At 52.5% G+C, this 23,190-nt stretch overlaps 1 protein-coding gene across 1 annotated transcript in view; it reads left to right on the forward strand.

Annotated features, from left to right (window-relative positions):
* Positions 1-7,875: 7,875 nt before the first annotated feature.
* GPC4 (glypican 4) overlaps positions 7,876-23,190 on the forward strand; it is a 68,738-nt gene continuing 53,423 nt past the window's right edge. The window contains exon 1 of the mRNA XM_050901496.1: positions 7,876-8,200. Within this exon, the coding sequence (XP_050757453.1) occupies positions 8,032-8,200 (169 nt within the window). The 5' untranslated portion in view covers positions 7,876-8,031. The remainder of the gene's footprint in view (positions 8,201-23,190) is intronic.

Here is a 23,190-nt window from a genome sequence, read left to right on the forward strand (position 1 = left end):
TCCCCTGGGATTCAAGTGCAAATGCCTCGGGGCCGTGGGCTGTACAGCCCCTAGCACCGGCTGGCCTCAGCCCTTGAGGTTTGCGCTGGCTGATGCGGGATCTCCCTCCAGCTGCGAGACTGCCGCGTCCCGGCTGATTTACAGCAGGAAACACAGACCTGCAGGGTAACGAATGGCTGTTTTTTTTCTTTTCTTCCCTCCTGATCAGCTATTGCAATAAAATGACTTTCATTTTTTTTCCCCCTCTTTTTCTCCAATCTATGCCCAAACCGCAATATCGGTTAAAAATATCATCTGTGAAAAGAAAAGGCAAATAAATGAGCACATCAAAGCCAGCTGCCTGGGGCCGTTCGGTTGGGAGCAGAAATAGGGCTAGGCCCTGGGCCCATTATCTTGCTGATATCTAATGCCACCACTTCAGAGTGTGAGAATGGAGCCTTTTTTTTCCGCAGCCGAGCGTACCGGCCCTGCTGGTGTTTGGGAGCACAAAGGCCGCCATCCACCCCAGCTCTCAAGACAGACTGTTGACATGTTGCTCTCAGATTTCATTCCTGAAAATCTGGAACTTTATGCCGAACAAATAACATGATCTTTTTCCTTCATCTGGAAAGGATAAAAACAATTGCTGGCACTTGGAGCAGATTGTTCTTTCTTTTCCTCCCTCCTCCCTCCCGGCTTTCCTCGCAAGCCCTGACTCGCTACCCGCAAGTCACAACTCGCATATTTTCGTTTGAAAACTTTAAACCACGGGGGGTGAGGGGTGAGAGCGGAGGGGAATGAAAAAAGAAGATTAAAAAAAAGGATTGCAAGCAGCACCGATATAACCATGAGCGTCTGGCAGCCCGCATGTCGCCGGGCGGGGAGGATGGAGCGAAACGCAGAGCGTTTGCCATTTGGGGGGACACGGGCAAGGGCTGCCCGTGCTTCTCATGGAGGAGCGGTGCCCGGCCCCGCAGCGCATCCCTGCTGTGGGATGGATGGTGCCCTGCTTCGTCCATTCAGGGGCTGGGACAGTGGGGAGGGCTGCACCCTCCGGGACCCACATTGCACCCTCTGATGGGCATCACACCTGGGATGGGGACGTGAGCTGGGACCATTTCGGTCCAAGGCAAAGTCCAGTGAGTCCTCCTCAAGCAGCAGGACTTGAGCCGGCACTCATCCTGCACCCCGTTCTCCTGGGCTGCTCCTTCATGGGTTTTGTTTTCGGCATGGCACTGTCGGGGAGAGGAGCTGCATCAGCCCATCCAGCTAACCCGGGGAGCCGGAGGGCGAGCGGTGTGTGCACTGCCAATACCTCCTGCCCGCAGCAGTGGTCATTTTAAGCAGGTTTTGTTTCCTTTCACCTGTGTAAGTACACACATTTTCCACTCTGTTTACAAATTCTTTTGAAATAGCCTTTAAACAGAATGAAGAGAGTGCCTGGGGGTAAAAAAAAATCATTATTTTATCATTATTTATTTTTATTTATCTTTATTTTATTGATACTGAAGCCCTGTATGGAACAGGACTGGGACAAGTCGTGCTCAGAGCCGGTGCTCCCCCTGCTCTCTTCTGACCCATTTTGCCTCCTGTGTCCCCAGTGATATTAAAGGGGTTAGCCACTTCTGCTCTCCTCCGCTAACGAAATCCTCAAAGGTGCTGATGCGCATCCCTGCCGTAACGAGGCAGATGTCTACAAATGAAGTGCTTGCTGGATTGGTGCCCAGGTAGAAGCGCTTTGCGGGGAATGAAAGGCCCTAGATGAAGTGCTGGATGCAGTAATTAGGATCTCTGGAGCTCCCCCTGGCAAGCTCACATTGATCTTTCCAAGTTCTAAGAAACAAACTGTGACTTCTCTGCTGACCATCACGGTGCGGCTCCATCCCTGAACAAGCACAGCTTGACCTGCAGCACAGCACCTGCGCTGCCGGTGGAAACCAGCCTCCTGCCCAGAGGGAGCAACTGCCAGCAGCGGTGATGCCCGGCGTCAGAGGGGACCAGGACGGTCTTGCTGACAACTGCAGAGCAACGGGCTCCCTCTTCCCCTGGCTCTGCTCTGTGGGTTTTTAGCTGGCACAAAGGAGTTCAGGTAATACGTAGATATTACTCATTTTTAAGCAGTGCCAACTGGCTGGGTTATCCGCTGCTCTGAACATGCCTCTCCCCCTCTCACTCCTTTCCATGCTAGGAGATTATTTCCTGCGGCTCCAGACAGCGCTTGGGGTTGTTCCCCTCTGCCCCAGGTCTGCAGGTACTGAGGCCACGCGGCTGGCAGGGCCACCGACAGCAACTGGGGCCATCTCCAGCCGTGCTGTGCCGGCCACACGTGCTGAGAGCTCCGCACTCTGCCGAGAGCAGGGTATGTTTTCTCCATGTACAGGAGATAGGAGAAAAAAAACCTACCCGGCTTGAATCGTGGCCAGGAAGGCTTAGGTTAGCCATTAAGAAATGCTTTTGTGCAATAAGAGCCCAAGTCGGTAGCTGGGACAGGCTGTGCAGTCTTGATTGAGGAGGGATTTTGAGAACAGAGAGGGAGAGGACAGCTCGAGGTCAGTCCTGCCAGGCCAGAGAGGGAGGCATCAGGTATCTGAAGCTTTTTCTGGTCCTAATCTCTGCAGGTCTGGGGTTTTGTGAACCCCCCAGCTGGGTGACATGCTTATCTGTGGACCCGGAGACTGCACATTTAACGGGTGAGACTAACCCGAGCGGGCAGGCTGGAGCGTGTGGGCTGGCCGTGCCACTGCTCACAGCACCCACAAACCTCGCTCTGCCCCTGCCCTGCCAGCACCCACCCTGTGCCAGGCTGGCACCAGCACTGAACGAACTCTTAAAAGGGGGAAAAAAGCAGCCCAGGCAGTGATGCCTGCTGTAAATACAGCCCAGAGCACTCGGGGGAGGGCTGAGCAAGGGATTGCCACTTGGAAGGGATGGAAATGCAAGAATGACTTGTGGGCTTGTTTCCTCTGTCATCCCCGAATTATGCTATTCATCTTCTCCCCTGCCCTCCAACTGCTGCTCCCCCTCCACCCATCCCGCCCCGTGCACTCCCACCCCCCTTCACATCTGTAGGACGATTATGCGAGTGCGGATGGAGAATTAAACGTCATATGGCTGTAATTCACACCGAGAAAGGCCTGGGTGAGGGAGATGCAGGGTCCCATCCTGCCATCCAGCCTCCTTGGTAGCAGCCAGACATATGGCCACCTGGGATGGGAGGATGGGGACATGTCCCTGGGGATGCTGGACTGTGGAAACGGGGGCGGGTGAGCCGGCGTGGATTCAGGATGCCAGCCCAGCTGCCAGCATCGGTCCGGTGGGCCACGTGGTGGCCACTGGGGAGACGCAGCCCGGGCACCCTCTTCGCACCCCCGCAATGGGGAAGCGGGGAGGAGAGGAAGCCATGGCCAGCTCTGGAGAAACAGTGACTGACGTTCGCTTGCCGGGAATCTGTTGGGGAATATTTTTATCTACTGGGTGTGAGTGTGCTACACGTCAGAGCCATCTGCCACACAGTCATTTTTGGGAGAGCTGGGAAGCGCAGGCATGAAAATCTGTGAAAGTGAGTGCATTCCTGTGCCCTTCAAAGCTGTGTGTCCCCAAGTCTCCTCCCTGTGGTGTCCGGGGACAGAGCTGGGACAACTTCTTGTCCTGCTCGGGGAGAGACAAGCTCTTGCATTCCCTAAAATGGAGATGGTCTTGAGCTCCGCACAGCAAGCCCCGTGCACTGCAAACCAGTTTGGACACAGAAAGTTGAGTGACACCCTTGCAGCAGCCTTGTTGCATGCCCAGCCTGTTCCCCCCTGTCCTTTTAGCATCTTTCCATCTTGCTTCAGCGTTCACAGGACCTCGCACCCTGCCGTGGCAGAGCCCGACTGTCATCGGCCCCCCTGCAGAAGGCAATGAGGAGCTAACCCACCCCTTACCCCAGAGCTGAGCAGTTACTGCAGGAGGTTTCTGTTCGCTGGACAGTGTGAAGGAGCCCTAGGATAAAAATAAGCGATAAAAATAAATGGAGACATCAGCCCATGCCGAAACACCGGATCTGCTTGCCCTAAAATATCAGGCCCTTGACATTTGAAACCCAGATTCAGAGCGTCATTTTGCAACTAGCAGAATCCCCCCATCCTCGTGACAGATGCCCTGGATTAAACACCCCCCGAATTTGTGGTATCTGAGGTTTTATCAAAGGAGACTGTTTCCACTTGAACCTCCCTCGTTCCAGCCCGACCGCTCTGCCGCAGAAGAGGGAACGTGCCTGGTTTGGGTTTACAATGAGCCGTCTCCTGCTGATGAGCTGGAGCTGGGAAGACACGCCTGTCCAGTTCCCTTTCAACACTTTCTAACCTCCTTGTGGCCCAGGCTTTCCGGCCAGAGTGTAGGATTTAATCACCCTTAATGATAGCCAGCCCAAGGATTGCATTCAGCCAGGTTTTCCTAAAGGGCTACATCTGAAATCTTTATCCAAGTACAACCCCCCAGTAAATTCTGTGACAGATGACTGGAAACACTGCAGGGCTGTGGCAGACCTCTGGGCAGGACCAGAATTAAATCAAACCGAAAGCTTAAGCCCTCGTAGGACCCCAGCGGGATTTTTCGGTTGTAATCGGTGCTGCTGCTGGGCTGGGGGTTCCTCTCTGCTGCCAAGACTTGTCAGTGCTAGAGGACTGCCCCGCTCCCGCCAGCCTGAAGTTAAAATCGATCCAGCAAGTCCTACGCACGTGGGAACTACTTGTATTGATTTTTAGTGTAAGCAAGCCGGTACATCGCTGATGTGGACTGGGTCGATACCAGTAAGATTTATACCGATTTAACCACACTCCCGTGAAGGGTTTGTGCCAATTCCTCTAGAGCAGATTCAAAGTGGTTTTGATTAAACCGACATAACTTTGTTGTGTGGACGAAGGCTCGGGCAGGAGCAGCATGGCCAGAGGTCTGTGCTGGAGAGGAGAGGCGGCACACTGGAGGAAGGTGAAGAGAAACTGCGGAGGAGCCGGGTCTCCTCTGGTTTCTCCTTCCTTACCCTTTCTTCTCTCCGAAAAGCTGGCAGGGCTGCAATTTTTCCACGGAATGAGATGACGGAAATTTGAAATGCCAAGTTGTGCAAGGCCCGTGGCATATGCTGGAAGAGGCTCCGTGCAGACGCAATGCGGGTGATGTCACCTTGTCTCTGTCTCCTGCGCCGGGACCAACGACGGCTGCACCAGTGGGTCCATGGTGCAGCTAGCTCTGCCCAGCCCAGGGGTGCCCGTGCCGGTGGCGGGGACATGTTGGGGGTCCCCCCAAATAACAGAGGAGTTTCGCAGCTGACTTTGTGAGTGGGCAGAGTCGAAACGGCTCTGAAAGCCCTGCAGGCAGCATGGGCTCGGCTCTCTGCCGGGTGGGGGAGATGGGGACACGAGCCCCAGAATCGGGGAGCATCCTGTGCCGCCATGGCAGGCCTCGAGGTATCTTCTAGGGCTGGAAAAGAAACCCTGAGTCCGGGGGCAGAAATACTAATAGGGAGAGAGGAGAGTTTTGAGGGAGGTGGGAAGTCAGAAGTTTTCACCCAGAAAAAAGCCCTCAATGTCTTTTTAAAACTAAACCGCAAGTTTTCCCCTCTGCCTTTCTCCATCTTTTTCTCCTGGGAAAGGGAGGGAAGTGGGGAAGGGGAATCACTCGAGCGGTGTGGGGTGAGGGGGCTGGGGAGGTTCTGCCAGATGTGAGAAAATGCTGGAGAAGGAGAAAAACTCAGAGAAAAATTTCTTTTTTGAGAGAGACTACTTTTCCGTTCCTTGAAAAAAAAAGAGTTTTTCATGAAAAATTTCAGGCAGTCCCATTGTTTTGCTGCAGCCTTTGATTTAACTACTTGATCAAGTATTTGACAAAATCCTCCGTGTTTTTCAGGAGGTTTCTTAAATCCCACCGAGGTATGGGATTATGAGAAACAACAAATGGCAAGCTGTCTCTAACCCCACAGACTTTCTCACTCTCGTTTTCTCTCTCACTTTGGAATAAAAAATGCAGTGCTCCCTGCTGAGTTCTCTTTAAAATTCACATTGTCTCTTCAAATAAAGGCTGGGAGGGTGAGGTAGTGCTTTGAAAACCAGAACTCAGTCATACATTGCAGGGCCAGATCCTAGAGGATTATTCTCTCTCAGGACACTTTATAACTTCATGAGAACTTCTGGCCTGGCTTGTCTCACCAGCTCAGTGTGAGTGGCCCCAGCGGATGGCAGGGTGACTGAGATCCCTACACCCCTTTCCATCAGGATGGCTGGATTTGTCTCTGGAGACTTTTTAAACCATGATAAAGCAAACTCCAGCTTTGCCCCTGGGGATGGCATGGCCCGTTTCCCATGCAGGCAGGGGATGCTCCCTGCATCCCTGCTGGAGGGGTAGCCCTGTCGCAGCAGGAACCTCTCCATCGCGGCTGGCCGGGCTGCGGTAACGTGGCTTTCTCTTGCTTTTGGTGTAATTCCTCGACTGCAGCAGCCTGCACTGCCCTAAGGCTGCGGTGAGCTGCCGGCATCACCGCTGGAAAGCTCAGAGCTGAACAAGCATCTTGTTCCCACGAGAAGTGCCTGGCAGGCAGCGTGGCCGTGCTTTGCTGTCGGCGCGCTCTCGCCGGAGAAATGAATAGAGGGTCTTTTCCTCCCGACCCGCCCGGCGTTTCGCTGACAAAAGCTTGAGAGCAAGGGGGTGAAGCTGGCAACTTCCTTTGCTGTTGTTTCAGTCTGTCCTTCCCCAATGGGGCAATGAGAGAAACGAGTATAATAAAGGAGCATATTGAAATGTAAACGGCTGCACACTTCTTTTTTTTAAATGATGCTGTCACCAGGCCATTACACTGTCATGGGGCAAACAACACTGTGGCGAGACACAGCACTGCGTGCAGACACACGGACGCTGCAGCAGGACAGAGCTGCCTGCACCCAGGGGAAACGGACACCGAGACATCACCGTGCCAGACAGGGAGCAAGGTCTCCTTAAGCAGACCCTTTAAGTGACATTACAGCCCCGTGAAATTATGACAGTTCCTGTCATTCCTACAGTACTATTTCTGTGATTTTCAGTAAACAGAAGCAAGCAGCAATTGTTGGACTTAAATCCCTGGTTCAAGGGTTTAGCGGGGCTTGTTTACGTCTATGCATGTGTCTGTGTGCAGGGCCAGGGTATGAAGGAGGAAGAGTGGCCGGAGCATCTTGGTGTCTGTGTTCCTGAGCCCTCCATCCTGCCAAACTCTTGGAAACAGAAAATCGGTGAAAAAACCACTCAATTTTGACGAGTCTTTCATGCACATAGTTCAAACCTCTCACAGCGATGTCAAAATTCATCAGCTTAGTGAACCTATTAAACCTGGAGCAGAGCTGAACCGTCTACAGCTCCAGTTAAGAACAGCCAACCCAGCCCTTTGCAACTCCTACCAGGGAATTTCTCTTTCCCTTGCGGGGCACTTCGGAGCTAGGGATGGATGGGAGCGTGGATGCCAGGCGGGAAGTCCCCACGCCGGGGGGTGCTCAGACCCGGCTCCAGGATGCGGCCAGCCCTGCTGAGAGGCGAGGAGCTCCGAGTCCCCACGCTGGCGGGGACCCGGCTGCGGGCAGAGCCGGGGACGGCGGGCCCGGGCCGAGCCCTCCGCGGGAGGCGGGCGCAGCGGGGGGGCGCCCGGGGGAGGGGGCGCCCGCTCGGGGCCAGGCCGGCGGCGGAGATGGGCGGGCGGACTGGCGGGCAGCCCCGAGCTCCGCTCCGCCTCGCTGGGCGGGCGGATCCCAGCTCCTGATTTTCCCGGGGGCTGCAGAGGCTTGTCCCGGCCCTGCGCGATCCTGCTTGGCTGCCGCCCTCCCCGCCTCCCTCCTCCTCCTCCTCCTCCTCCACCACCCCATGTGCTTCCTGCCGGGCCAAGTTTGCAGAGCGCCGCCGCACGCCGGGCCAGCGGAGCGGAGCCGCAGCGGAGCGGGGTGCACGGCAGCGGGCGCGGCTCCTGCGCGGCGCGGCGGGGCAGGCTCGGCGGAGAGCCGGCTCCGGCCTCGGGGCGCTCTCGCCCGGCCCCGGCGGCCCCTGCCCGCCCGCACCATGCCGCGGCGGCGCGGCTGCCTGCCGCCCCTCCTCTGCACTTTAGCCGCCCTCAGCCTGCCGCTGCTGCTGGCCGCCGAGCCCCGCGCCAAAAGTTGCTCCGAAGTGCGGAGGCTCTACGCCGCCAAGGGCTTCAGCCAGAGCGAAGCGCCCAGCCACGAGATCAGCGGTGAGTCGCGATCATCGCCGCCGCCTTTGTGCGCGCTCGGCCGGGCCCCGGGCCCCGCGGAGAGCGGGGTGCGCGCCCGGCTCCCCCGGCCCGGCTCCCCCCGGAGCGCGGGGCATGGCCCAGCCCGGCGCGGGGCGCGCTGCCCGGAGCTCGGCTGCCCGGAGCTCGGCTGCCCGGGGCGCCCGGCTCGGCTCGGTTCGCCTCCGCGGAGCTCGGCGCTTATCCCGCCTGGGCTCGCCGGGACGCGCGGTGGGACCCGGCGCGGCTGCCCGGAGCCCGGCGCGCTGGGCGCCCCCCGTGCCGGGGCGGCGGGCGGGACCGCGCCTGTTGCCGGCTCCGCTCCCCGCCGCTCGGCCGGCGGTGTGCGCGGCGGCGGAGCGGGCGCTGCCTGCCCTTGGGCTGCCTTTCTCCCCGGCGGGGGAGCGCGGCGGCGGGCGGCCCCGTCCCGCCCCAGGTGCCGCTCGCCCGGCGGCCTGCTGGCGAAGGGACGGAGAAACGGTTTCGTTTCTTCCCCCCCCCCCTTTTTTTTTTCTTTTTCTTTCTTCCCTCCACCTTCGTCCCGAGGTACTTGCGCATCCAGGGGACAGGAGTGCTCGCAGCCGGCAGCGGTAGGAAATGGTAGCTAATGTGCTCACACCCAAAACATTTTATTCTTTTTGTTTCATCCTTCATCTCCCTCCCAGGACCGCTGCTTTTATTTCCCCTTCTGAATGACCTACTGGACCGCATTCTCCGCGGAACAAAGGAAGTGCCTTTTTAGCTGGAATCCTCGGAGACCACCAAGGACTCCAGCTCATGCACTGCAATTTCGCACTACTTTCAACAATAACAAAAATGCATGACTGAATGGCTCAAAAATGTGGAGTGTTAGAGGCATTCATTTCGGTCTAGGACACTGTCACAACACAGACAGACCCCAAGTAAATACCTTTAGACGGCTAAGATAGGAGCTGGGGGTAATCTTTACCATTGGTGTGCCCTCCAGATATGCATACATTATCCTTTTCACTGACAAAACTAAAATGATTTCAGTTGGTTGCGCTTTTATATTGTCAGACTAATGATATGCGTTTAGCCTACATCTGTTTGAATAAAATTGCAGGCCCGTTTACTTCTCCAAGAAATATTTTAATGAGAAACATCTGACTGGTTGCAGTTAAAATACTCTCTCCCCTTCACCCTCCCTGCTTCGTAAAATAATGGTCTCTAATAAATAGGCTTGGATTTGATTTGAGTCCAGCCCTCATTGGTGTAGGATCAGGACGTGAGCAGGCTTCCTCATACATCCGGTATTGGGAAGATTTGACCTAGTCCTTATTTTATATGTTGTTATTTAAGACGACTTGGTGAGCTTTGGAGGATGTCGGGCGTAGATCATGCTGACAGGGCTTCCATTTGAGGTTCTAAAGCTGCTGTCGGTTTGACCCTGTGCTTTTGAAATAAGGGGTCAGAGAAATGTGATGAGCAAGGTAAGATTATTTGACAAAAGAAAAGCTTTCTGCAATGACACGCTGAAAATACTGGCTGGGTTGCGTCGCTGTTCCAGGGTTGCCGGGAGTCTGCGTTGGGCCTCGCGTGGAAAGCAACAGGTCTTGTAAAGTTACGTTTTAAATGTCATCCTGCTCTGCAGGGTGTTTCAGAGAGGATGGTGGAAGGCTTTAAAGGAGGTATGCTGTGTACGGCTTTAAAGTGTGATGTACCTCAAGTGTGACTGCACTTCAGCCTCGAGTCGGGTGCTACACCTGCTGCAGTTTCACCTTCCCCCTATGAATTCATGTGGCTTTGGTGTTTGTCGTGTTTAGAGGCTCTGGATCTCCCCTCTTGCCGCTCAGCTGGCGTATGCGGACGGGCAGACCGTAACCACTCGTCCCACTGCTGGTTTTTAACTCTCTGAGCGTGTGGCCCTTCAGCTGCCATTGCCTTTGCGGGGTCAGCACAGGGAACCGGTGTGCCGGGGGCTGGGTGGGAAACACCACCCGTGATAATGCTGGAGGCTGAGGCCTGACACCAGGGCAAAAGGTCTGCGGTGCATATTGCATCTCGAAAAGTGAGTCACTTGCCAAACCTTTGGTTTCAGTTGGTGTTTCAGGTGGTAGTGGTGTGTTTTCCTTCAGGTGGGTAAGCGGATTGGAAAGGCAGTTACCTGGGAGCCTGGCTAATCAGTGAGAACAAGATAAATGTGTATGGGAAAGAGCTGTGTGTTTGGATGAGTATCCCATGGGGGTGATGGTGGAAATGGGTGATTTCTGCTTGGTAGCACCTCTCTGCTCACTAAACCATGGTGGTGAACAGGTTGGAGCGGGTTCAACAGGCCGTGATGCTGATGGGATAATGTATGGAAACATAGTTGTTACTGGCATGAACTCAAGTCTGAAGTCCGTCAAGTTCTTCTTTAGATTTTTGTACCAGTTTGGTGGGTTGTGCTTTATTCTCCCGTTCTCTTACAGAATTGCTTTAGATCACTGCACAGACAGAAACTTCCTAGCACCTTTCCAAAAAGGTGTCCTAAAAGCTGTGGCAAATTAATTTCTGTAAGTGTAGTGACTTCTTTCCTGTCAGTGATTACTGATCCTACAAAATGTTGGCCTTGAATTGTCAAAGTGAAGCAGCTGGGTGGCGTGGGGAGATGTGCCCCTGCACTGGGCTGCGTGACAGCAAGTGAAACTCATCCTCACTGGATGGGCATGGGAGTCATTCGGGGTTTAGCGGCATCTCATGTGGACTTTTTTGCCACGTTTTAAGTTCTGGAGCAGTAGGTGTGTACAACTTTTTTTTTTTTTTTTCCTTTCAAGGAAATGCCCAGTCCAGCAATCTTTTTATCTGTATCATTGCTATTTCAGTCACATTAAAAGGCTATTCCTTGTCCATAATTACCCAGAAGTTCAATTTAATATTTGTTTAGACCAGGTTTAGGACCTAATTAGAATATGTGTAAATGGCAGGTTATATCTTGCTGAAGTACATAAGCATTTCTGAAAGAAGTGTGCAGCTGGTCAACTCATTGCTTGCTTGATAAGAGGAGTAAAATGTATTATTTGTAGTGTGGAACATATAGAAATTGTTTCCTTTTATGTTAACTTGGTGTTAGAGGTGTAAAGACAGACTACTGCTATAAATCTGCATGGAAGCACTTTGTAAGTCATGGCCCTTTGGTACTGCCTTGTATCCGAGTGATCTTTAGTAGCTTCTGCACCTATAGCCCTGTGGTGTGTATGTTGCAAAGCTCATGGCAGTGGTGAGACACAATCTTGCTGCTATTGCTGGAGAGATCAGTGCTTGTATAGAGCTGATGTAGATGGTTGGTTTGTGAAACTTAACTCTTGACAATGTATAGCTAGTAGGCGGTGTGGGGAGAGCACCAGCCTCTAACTGGTTTTAAGATGACTTTAAAAGTTTCCCAAGGAAAGGGCACATCTCAGGAAGGTCAGTCCTACAGCCTGTAGCTGCTCACTTTGTTCAAATGCTACCTGGAAAGTATCGTTCCTTATTGAACCCACGTGTCTCTGGGCTGTGGTGGTGATGGAGCAAAACTCCCTAGGAGTGACCGTCTGCAGGGGCCGCTTACCCTGGTTGGTCTGGTGCGGCTGCAGAATGAAATGCAAAGAAAGCTGGTGTGGGTGGCATCGGAGACCCACAGTAGGTGGCTGTGATTTAAGAACAAAAACCCCCAATGTTTCTTTCAAGAGGCTCCTTCTTGCCCTCAGGTGTTAAACGGATGGTAATTCCTTCCCTTTTCCTGCTAATTGGAAGAAATAGATGTTTCCTTTCCTGGATTGAAAAGGGGGGGGGGGGGGGGGGAAATCTTACCTGTTGGTGGAAAGCATTATCAGTTAACCTGCGAATTCCCTGCAGAAGTGTAATGTCTTCCCTCCCTGGCACTGCTGTCCTGATTTCGTGGTGGCGTGGAGGCAGGCTGGAGTGGAAGATGCCCTGCTGGGGAGCCCAGAGCGAGCCTGGAGGCTGCCTTTGCAGGGAGCTGGGCACAGGCAGTACTCCGTGTTCAGTCTTAGTGAAGATGCTCGATGTAATCTTTGTCTCTATTTAAACTGAATTAGTGGAACAGCTGCATTTATTTGTCGGGAGCTATGGAGGGCAGTTCTTTCACTGTGACAGAGGAAATCGCTTGGCCCTTGATTTTTGGACTCATGGGATTTTGCCCAAAGTAACTTTGGCAGGGGTGCCCCGATGTCCCGCTGCTCGCTCGTCCCCGGCGTGTTTATGGTTGTCAGCTGGGTGCCGATGCATCACCCAGGCGTGCTGCCTTGGTCGATCAGGAAGGCTGCTTTGTTGGCATTGCTGTTTTACGTATAAAGCTCGGCAGATGCTTTTTTAGTTTTTCACATGCTTCTCTTCCATGCGGCCTCTTCCAACCGAGAAACGGTTTCTGGATCTCATCCAGGACTGTGTTGCTCGTGTCGTCTGGCACTGCTGAGCCTGTTGCAGTCGGTTTGCACAAGACAGCTCCTGGGCTTGTTGGGATATGAGAAGTACTGGATAACTCCTCCTTGCCATCCGTTTGAGGGTGTGGAGCTACCTGGCCACTAGCTGTAGCTGTTTTCAGTGATTCTTGTCCAGTGAAGGCAGTGGTCCTTGGTGGGCAGGGTGGTTTCTCCTGCCTGGTGCGCGTTAGTGGAGCAATTGCCTGACCACCCGTGGGTGGGGAAGTGACCGTCGGAGAACATCCTCGTGGCAAACGCAAGTGCTGACATGGAAAAGTAAATGAGAGAATCGCTTGAAGTATTTTTAGCTGCTTCTAATGTCATTTAGCAACTGGAAACAGCGGGAGGGGGGAGCTGGCAGCGTGCAAGTCGCCCGCAGGCCACCGGCGAGCACCCCAGCATCCGGCGCTGGCGGCTGTGTGGCTCGGCGAGTGTTGGCAAGAGCCGGCGGCGGCCCCCAGCTGAGTCACGGCTCCGGCCGCCGCTCGCCTGGGACTCTACTTTCTCTCTCTAAATCTGCAGCGCGGGGTTTTGTTCAACTGCAGCAGCGCGCTGTGTCCTAGCAGCCGGCAGCGTGAAGCATGTGGTTAGCAGCAACTGCTTGCAGTGGTCCGGGCTGAGTAGGAGTATCGTTTTCCTTGGCAGACACATCATAGAAAGTTCTGTTTTTTCTGCCAGAATAAGCAGTCATTACATTCCGTACAATTCATAGTCAAATTATTATCTATTGTTAAAATTGCCTTAATTATCAGATGTTTCCTTAGACATGTAGCTGTTTTTTAAGAGGCTGAATAGATGTGTGTACATTGTGCAGGAGGCCTGAGCTGCACAATGTTTTCAGTACTGTTTTGTAGTTTCAGGGAGATTTTCTGTGGCTTTCGTATGTCAACAGACGTTTTATTCTTGCTGAAACAGCAGCAGAGCAAGGCCGACATGGCAGCGAGGCGCTGGGTTTGCCTTGGGTCTCTGCCTCTCCCCTCTGCTGCGGTATTTATCCTTGATACCTGCGGAGCCAGGGAGGTTCAGGCTGAAGCATCGCTGCTGCGTGCGAGCAATAGGTGTGAGATGGCTCTGATGGGACAAGGTCCGAGGCAAGCATCTTCTGTCTTGGAGGCGCAGGTAGCATCTGCCTGGCAGGGCTGGGACCTCTGTCAAGAGGCTGGAAGGGTCCCAGGTTATTTGGGGTGGTGATGTCTGTGGTCTTAGCCTGCTCTGTGGTGTTGGGTGGTGGCTCATGCAGACCCCACCATCCTGGTTATGTGCAATGGGTTGCCAACCCTGGCAGTGCCCCGGAGCCTGCGTGGATAGAGAAGGGCTGCCAGCGCATCTCGAGAGGTGTCAGACACGTGGTTCTTGCTTCCCATCCCCTCCGCCTGTAGCTGTTCCCCCGATAAGCAGAGGGGTGCGCACCATGGGACTTCTGTGGATGTGCACATGTGTGTCGAGTTGCAAGGGCTCAGTCCTTCATATCTCCCTCCTGGTCTCCTCTCCAGCCACGGGATGGAGCATCAGGATTATCCCTTCTGCTCCAAATCCTTTGCCTCCTCCCAGAACAGGAGCCACCCGCTCGGACTGATTCCTTCCTTTTGTTCTGCCTTTGGTTTTTTTTTTGGGGGGGGGGGGGGGGGGGGGGGGGGGGGCAAGGAAATTCTTGTAGCCAAAGAGGTCAGGGTGTGCATCTCCTCCCCGGTGGCAGCCGGGGGCCAAGAGTGGGCTGCCAGCTCTGGTCTCCGGGGCAATAACCTCCTGCATTCCTCACATTCCTCCTGCTTTCTCTTTCTTTTGAGATTATGAAGATAACTTCCTTCTCCCATTGCTAAGCAATGTGAGAGCCCAGCAAAACTCTTTTTAAATTTCCCCCTTGCTCCCTAAATTACTTTGTGTGCTCCAAGATGCCCCATAGCAAACTCCTCCAGTGCCCTGGAAGGGGCAGTTTCTGTTGTTCGCTGGGATTTGTGCATCTCTGGAAGAAAGCTGCTGCTTGTATTATTTTTTTTTTTAATTGCCAAGCATTTTAATTAAAAGAGAACGACTTTGTTGTAGCCCGTCTTACCTGCTTCCTGGTTTGTTAAAGACTTTCCTTAGTATTTCATGAAACTATTTTGCCTTTCTAGCAGGGATTTCAGGCCGCCTGTGTTTTTCTTTGCCCGTGCAGGGTGCGTGCAGCCATGCGGAGGCTGTAGCTGAAGCACCGTGTTTGTTCCAGGGGATTTTCTTCTCGTTTACATCTTTCTGGTCTGGGAAAGGCGCTCAGATAAAAGCGGCGTGTTGGGAAGAGGGGAGCCGGTGAGGAGGCGTCGGAGGCTTTACATGCGTGGGGCTGGTGGCAGCCACGTGGGCTGTCAGCAGGCTTTGCCCCTGCGAGGATGCAGCTATGATGGTTTTCTTAGGATGGTGTTTTCTGTTTGCAAACGGCCGTGGCCAGCACAGGCGTCTTCCCCACCGGTTCGTGCCTTGTGATCTGGCATGTCTCGTGTCCCTGAGGGGCCTCGGAGAGGGGCGAGATGGGATGGGGAAGGGGTGGTGGTCCCCAAGGGCAGCAGTGCATCACCTCGCTGGCAAAGTGCGGTGCTTGTACCACGGTGCTTAAAAAGTGGGTGTGGGGGTACCTACCGGGTGGGATCGGTCTTCCTTAACGGCTGCCCAATGTTGATTTTAATGTGAAATTAGGATTGTAGTGCCTTTTTCCCAATGTAAAACACTGCTTGATTTCTACCCCCCCCCAAGCACTCTTAGAAATACTTCTCTTTTTTTGTTCGTCTTTTAAGCAAGAAAATAACATCTGTTTGCTTCCAGTCTTTCTACTCAGATTTTCTTTGATTTACACTTTCGGTGGCCGATGGACTTGGATGTGTGTGAGTTCACTGTGAGGGACTCCTCCCTCACTCAGCTGATTTTGGTGTAGGAAAGGTACATGGTCAGCAGAGAGGAGCTGCTCTGAGCGAAGGATTTTGAAGGAGTATTTCTCTCAATGTTTCCAATTTAAAAGTTGAGAATTGTCTGGATTTTAAGCAAATTCAGATGGGAGCAAACAATGATGAAATGTTTAAAATATGTTTCAGCATTTTTGTGGGAATAGGAACTGTTCTTATACAGGCGAGGCTGCAGCTTTCGGGAGGTGAAAATATGTGGCCCTTACACATTGTCAGCATTGTTGCAGCTTTTTTTTTTTTTCCCTTCTTTTTTTAAAAATGCTCATAGGAAATTGGCTTTGGTAATTGAGTTTCTACAGAACCACAACATCCAATAGCTGTTCCTTTCCAGGGGTCACACTTAGGTTAGTTTAAGTAATGTGCAGTCGGTTTAACCTCTTGTGGTTTGTAGTGCTATTTTAGAAATTACTGGTGATTTGGGGTGTGTTAGAGTAACAACTTCACAGGAAAACCCCAAATGTCAGGGTGTCTGGTTTTTGGAGAGCTCTGACCGCTCACCCTGTGAAAACCGGGCACCTCGTGGTACGTCCCTCGAAGGGACGTGCTCGCATCGGAAAATGTAGTTAAAGCCTTTACGGCCCGTTGACTTTCCTTTTGAAAGAAGCCGAAATAACCCTTGGCGAATTGTTTACCTACGTTGACTTATAACATCCTCCTGCTTCGAAGCAGTGTGCGGAGCCCATGCTGGATGGTCAGTGTTGGGTCGCATCGCCCCGCGTGGCTGGTCCCCCCGGCAGTGGCTCTGATGGAGGAGCAGCAGTGCCTCAGACCCCCAAATCCCCGGGGTTTAGGGGATTTGCTGGCAGCGGAGGGCCAGCTTTAAGAAATTATGAGCTGGGGCTTTAGCTTGGTAGCATTGACAGTTTGGTATAAAAAGCTCTGTGTTGCAGGCTGTGATGACAGGGGGTGATAAATCACTCTTGGCTGGTGCTACAGATTCTAATAATGGTGTTTTAAAAAGATTACATGGGTTTTAATACAAACTTTTTGCTTCTTTGTACTCTCCTCTTTTTAAAGAGCAGAGCCTGTTTTGATTCAGCATTCTTGGAACATAAAGACGGAGCCAGGATTTTTACTGGGCTGAAATGCAGTTTTTTGCTTCTCCTACAAACACAAGGATCTTGTTGGAGTGTCTTTATAGCCAACTGGCTGGCAGTGTCCTCTTTACAAGGGAGCTTGCTTGTTTGTTTGTTTTAAAGGTAACTTTGCCCCCTGGAAGATTAAAGAGCAAGCAGCTTCACCCAGCTCTGGTGGGTGCTATTAGAAAGAAATTTGTGATAGGGAGAGACTTCGCGTGATAGCAATAAGGGGGGAAAAAAAAACCTCCTGCACCTTCACTGGCTTTCCTTGGCCCGTTTCCATGGGAGGACAGGGCATTTATGTGATCAAAGAAACCAGCACAATTATAAGCCTGATGGAAAATAATTCCCTTGGCAGGTACGCATGGGTACCCGGGCGGGCTTTACCTTTGCTCTCAGTAGTGCGAGGTGGATTTTTTTTTTTTCCCCACCTGCCAACCTTTGGGCTTCTAAAGCATGGTGGCCAGCAGTTTTGGGGGAGCACAGGGTGCCCGGCGGGATGAGGCGGCAGAGGCACTGGGAGCAGGCAGCTGGCAGAAACCTGGCGTGCAGATCAGAGGTCAGAGCAGTGCCGCTGGTTTGGTTTGGACTGGAGGAAAACAAACAGGCTTCCTCCTGAGTTTTGGCTCCGTTCAGAGACAGAGCTGAGGGTGCCGTAGACGGTGGGGGGAAAAATGGCTTTGATAGTGTTTGCTAATGATTCAGCGCTGTTTACATAATAATTGTGGTTCACTTTTATTAGCTTTCGTAATGAGATTGCTTTCTTCTAGTGCAATCACTTGCTGGATCAGTTTTACACGGTTCTGCCTCCCCGCTCCCCGAGCACGGCAGTGGGATCACACCGGGGCGAGGAGGCGGCGTGAGGGTTTTAAGCCTGGCCTGGCCTCCCTTCCCTGGCTCCAGGCGTGGAAGAAAGCTCACAACTTGTCATTGCAAAGGAGAGGAGGCGAAGGGAGCTTGTATCGCTGGGACAACTTCTGAAAGACCCAGGTGGCAGTTTGAAGCATCATAGCAGTTGGGAGCATCATAGCATCTTAGCAGAGTTGGGTTTAAATCCATTTGGGGTGATTTCTCAGTACAGTGCTCATCTTTGTACTAAAAACTCTTGGTTTTAGCTATTTGCAAGGAAGAGAATCCACTGACCTGCTTCCACCAGGAGGAAGAAGCCAGGTCCTTTCGCCTCCGAGATCCACCGTATCAGAAGCACTAATCTGTGACGGTCGAAGTGCATCACGAATATTGTTTGTGTGTATGAAGCTACTGGATTAACTGCTGCAGCCTAACCTTGATAGAGTACTTCTTTGCTTCCCGTGTCTGAGTAATTGTGAACAGTGGCGTTGCTGTACGACAGGCTGCCAGCGCCTGCCTCCCGCAGCATCCCGCCGTCTGAGCAGCGCTGCCGAGAAACTGCCAGGTAGCGCCGGGGGATAACACCCACCGATGAGCTCTTATTAAATAAATAATGTCACCGGGAGGAGAATACAATAGCGTGAGCGCTACCTTTTGAAAAGGTAAGGTTGGGTGTTTTGTTGGGTTTTGTTTTTTTTTTTTTTCCTTTTTAGCTTAATAGCAGGTGTGTTATGGTTTCAGAGCAGCCCTGATGGCAGAGCTGAGTACCAGCAGGCAGGGCATGGCCGGCATAGCTGACTCTGCAGGCACAGCACTGCTCCGGAGCAGGATGAGTCCCCATGGGGCAGTAGGTGCTCGCCTGGTGGGTGCCATTGGGAGAGTGGGGGGCTGCGTGCGTGGCTTTGCAGATGCCGCTTGCCTGTCTTGGGGGATGCACACCCTCTCCCCTTTGGCTGCAAGTGACCATTTCTTTAGAAATATGCCCCAAATGATTTGGTGCTGGTGCTAGATTAAGGGCTTGGCTGCTGGAGCGAGGGCGTGAGCAGAGGATGAGTTGACTTTCTTCTCCTTTGTAAAACAAAACTCTTTTTTGGGGGGGTTAGGGAAGGTGGCAGTGCTTTCAGCCACGTGGCTTCTGCTAATTAACATGAGTTAATTGGGGCTGGTTGGAGAGCTGTGGCTTGGTGGGTAGAGGAGGCTCGAAGGGCTGGGGCTCAGGGCTGTTTCTGCCCCGTTGAATCCAGCCCACCAAAGGGACACGGAGATCCCAGTAGCAGGCGCCTAGCTAGCAAAACTCCACATAACTCGGCCCTCTGCTTTATTAAAGGTTCCTTTATAGCACTTTTTTGCCGTAATGCCCGCGAGAACAGCCAGCCTTTTCAGCAGCCTGAAACCTCCCTTACCGGGAAGGCTCCCGCGTGGGGAGCAGGCTGGCTGGCACCGTGCTGCTCCAAACCAGCCCCGAAGCTGCTTTGAAAACACAGTCTGCGAGCGGGTGAGGATGCCAGGCGAGCCTGGTGCTCCCCGCCAGCCTTGCCGAAACCAGGGATGGGTCCGCTCGCCAACCAGCCAGCTCAATACGATACTGAAAAATAGTTGTGGCGAGTAGGGGTTAATTTCTAGGTATCAAAATATGCACAAAAGGTTAAACGAGACTTCCTCCTTGTCACTGAATTACGACTTTAAAATATTTGCATTCTTTCCTGAAAGATTTAGGAATAATTATATAGCACTCAGGGGCAAGGCATTGCCAGATAAACTTAACAACTCTATAATTTGTACTCGAGGCAGGGTTTCCTGTAAATGATAGCTTTGTTTAATTTTACAATACTGCTTCCAAATGTTTGCTGGGTATGAATTGCCAGCTAAACTGGACTTGTGAATCTGGAAGAGTATTTATTTGTTTGTTATTGCAGACAATAAAAGCTGCTGTATTAGGCTAAAACTTGGCATCTCCTTTACAACTTCTAGGCATCCTTCCCCAGGCAGGTTTGGTGGGGTGGGCAGCCCATGTAGGGTGTGAGCAGCTTTCCAACTTCTCTGTACAAAAACCCTGAGCTGCTCTAGGATCTCCTCCTGCTCTGCCTTTCTTTTTCTGGGGTTGGGAAAGGAACGCTGCAGTCGCAACGCACATACTTTATTTCCATTACTCAAAGCCAGAGTCATGCGTAGTTAGAGCCAAAGACACTTCAGCAGCTCTGGGGATAACAAGATAGCTGACAGACTGGAATGCGGATTTATCAGGGGTAAAAACTGGCAAAATTCCTTATTTCGGATTCTTCTTTTTAAATAGGCCCTTCATGCTCCTGCTGCATGAGCCCACCGCGAGTTTTAACCCCTTGTGTTCTCCCAGCTGGATCCGGGCATGTGCGCCGGGGCCGCCCGTGTGTCTTCTGGGATTAAATTGCTCAGTCCCACTTAGTTCTTAGGTGTTGTTTTTAAACTGCGAAGCTCTTCCAGAAATGTTTTCAATGGGTTTTTATTTTAAAGTGCAGGCCTTTGCACCAGATGTGTGTCTGAGTGACCACAGAATGTAAATTTTACTGTATATTGCCTTTGGACTGGCAGTTTGGGAGACTACTGGGCAGTTAACATAGGAGAATTGTGCCATGAAATCCGCTTCCTTGGGATTTGGTTCATACTAATTTCTTTCAGAGTAAATCTCTTTATTGGCTTCAGTTACATTTTGATGTAGAGCTACTTTTCCTGTGCCTTTGTTAGGACCTGGAAATATTTATATTGCTATGAGAAATAGGTCATCTTTGGCTCTATGGCTTTTCAGTAATATATATATTTTAATATTCTGAGACATTAAGCAATTTCTTTTTGGGGAAACAAGTTATGGCAGAAGCAGCACACTTGGAAGTTAAATAGATTGGGTGAAATCCCTCAGTTACAGGAGCGAGGTTCAGAAGACAGGTCAAGCTGTTTAGTAAGAGTTGCAAGTTAAATTTTAACCTTTTCCAAATCTTTTGCGAGCAGCTTGTGGTGCAGCAAGACCTGCCTGGTGCCAGCCCAGCGCAGGAGCCCAGGGAGAGGGCTCTGACGTGGCCGTCTGCGGGGTGGGTGGATTTGGAGCTGGTGGTTGTGCCTGTGGTTGTGCGTCTCGACCGGCGGAGAATGAAGAGAATTTCACTTTTTATTGGAAAAGGAAAGGATTGCTCAAGGATTGCAAAACACTTTGTTTTGGAAAAAATATCATTGTTTGAAAATAGCATGAGAGCAGGAGGGGGGCTGTCCCTAAGCCTGCGGCAGTCTTGAAAATGTTCTTCTTACCTGGGGGCTCAGGTGAAGCTTCAAGGCTTCAGTATTAGCTTGGACTTTTGTCCCAGGGTGTCCAGGCTGGAAGGCTACACTTCTCCCATCCCTGCCTCTCCCTTTGGTGATGAAGGATGGGAAACTTTTCTTTTCTTTTTTTTTTTCCTAAGAGGGAGTAGAGTTTAAAAAAAAAAAAAAAAAAAAGTCTTGACTGGTGGGCAGAAACACTGATGGCTGGCTGCACTGAAAGCACCTGGAAGCTGGTCATGGTCAGCGCTTGGGCTCTCATGGGAGAGTTACTGGCTCCTGGTTTTCTGCCCTCTGTGTGCTTTCTGCCCTGTGCCTGCATTTATCTCCTTGGCTGAGCCACAGGCACATCGATTTGAACCTGTGTGGCCCCTCACCGCTTTGCCGCGGGCGCTTGTCTGGGTGCTTCTTGGCCTGTTTTATCCTGGTGCATCCACAGGACAGGTTCATCCCCACAGTGGGAAGCTGCTCTGGTTGCAGCCCAGTCATCCACTGGAGACACGCAGCCCACGTGGGAATGCCACTGACGGCAGCCCTCGTGTTAAAGCCTTGTCTCAGCCCTGCTAGCATCGCTTCGTGTTGCCTGCGGGTTGCTAAACGCCTCCCTGCTGCAGCGACTGCTCATCTCTCCTCTGGGCTTTTTTTAGCCGCAAACTTTTTATAAAGTGTTTTTGCTGACGGAGGGTGCCGGGACAGCACAGCAGCGGCTGCAGGGAAGGTGGGAGCCCCTCTCCCTGCTTGGGAAGGACTAACACAACTGGTAAATGCATCTCATCCTTCTAATCAACCATCCGTTCCCTGGGGCTTGCAGCGTGCCGGGGCTGTTTGCCTTCCTGCCAGTGGATTTTGGATGGTACCACCTGGGAGGTGGATGGCAAAGGTCCTGTTTGCACTTGCTCCTCCCCCCAGGTTGCTCAGGGCCGTGCTTAAAAAGACAAAATAAACCCCTTCGATGCCTCCCAGCAAAAGCCTTGATGCATTTGTCCCCTGGTATGATAAGGCGCTTTCAGCCGGGCCTGTTGTTTTTCCACCCCACTGAAGCTGTTTGCACAAGCCCAGCTGCTGCGTGTGAGAGGGGATCAAGATTCGGGTCTGCAGGTGGACAGTCTCTGTGATACCCGGGGCTGAGGTCTCCCAAACTTGCTTTTTCCAAAATAGCTAAGAAAATGTGACCCTGTGTTGGCTAGAGGGGAGGACACCTTCCTGGACGGGTGTAGGGTCTGTTGCTGGCTGCAGGGCACATCCAAGCTTCGGGTCCGTTTGCAGGCTAGCGAAGGGTTTCTGCAAAAGTAGAGGCAGGGCCTGGGGGGCTTGGTTTGCATGGGCGGCATGAGCCATCCAACGTGTGGGATGGGCAAAGCCACCTCAGATGTGGGGAAGGAGAGGAGCCGTGTTCCCGTTCAGAGCAGCGCCAAGAAGGCATGTGCCTGTGTGGTGAAACGTGTTTGGAAGGAGGGTAGGGAAACCAAAAAGATGGTCTCGTCTTAAAAGGCTGAAGTGGCCTCCTGTGCCCTCCTGTCCTCCCTGCGGGCGGTTGTCCTCTGCAGCCACGTCCTTCATCTGGGACACTGCTGTCCCTCCTGGGAGGATTTAGTTCAAACAAACTTGGTGGCGCAGAAGCTGGCTTGCAAATTGTTGAAAAGATGTTGAGATTTATCTATGCTAACGTGAGGAGGAGGAGGAGTGCCCGTGTGAACCTGCCGGCAGATAAGGCTGGTGTTCACAGCTGCGCCGAGGAGAGCGGGGTAGATAGGGCATCCTGGAGAGGGGGAGAAGGAGGAATTTTTGATTTTGTGATATCCTTAATCCTTTCTCCCCTCTCTCCCACCCCCCTCCTTGCCTCTTCCAGGGTAGGTTAAACTACTCAGCCTTGCCTTTTCCACAAATACTGGCAGGCTGCTAGTTCCAGACCCGGGGAATACATTGGGAGTCTGTTCCAGCAGCGGGATGAATTTTCAGATGTAGGTCGCGTTATGCTGGCTGAGCACAGTGCGCTGCTTGTGTGAGCTGGGTGGCTTCTGCAACAGATGCCCGGGCTGTTAAAAAAGTAACGCTTGGTGGGAGTAGCAGGCAAGGGCTTAAAAGCACATTTTTCAGGTAAAAATCTTATTTACAGTCTCAGCTGTGGTCTTAGCTCTGAGGTGGTTTGTCTAAAGGGAGATAAAGTGGAGACATGGGAGGTGTAGGGGATGGTTCAGACTGTCACTGGTGTGTGGGGGGGCTGCGCTCCCATCCCAGCACCACTGCTCCCAATAAATGCCCCCGGGTGAGGAGGCAGCGACCCCGGCATTGGGCTCTGCCACGGTGGCATCTCCTGGCGGACGTCCTGCCTGCCGTGCCTGGGGTAAGGCAGAGCTGGGGTTGGTGCCTCCAGCCTCTCCGGGGCCTGGAAGGGGTCTGCCCCC

This window comes from Gymnogyps californianus, chromosome 9 (assembly GCF_018139145.2).
Source record: "Gymnogyps californianus isolate 813 chromosome 9, ASM1813914v2, whole genome shotgun sequence".
In the NCBI taxonomy this organism is placed as follows: Eukaryota; Metazoa; Chordata; class Aves; order Accipitriformes; family Cathartidae; genus Gymnogyps; species Gymnogyps californianus.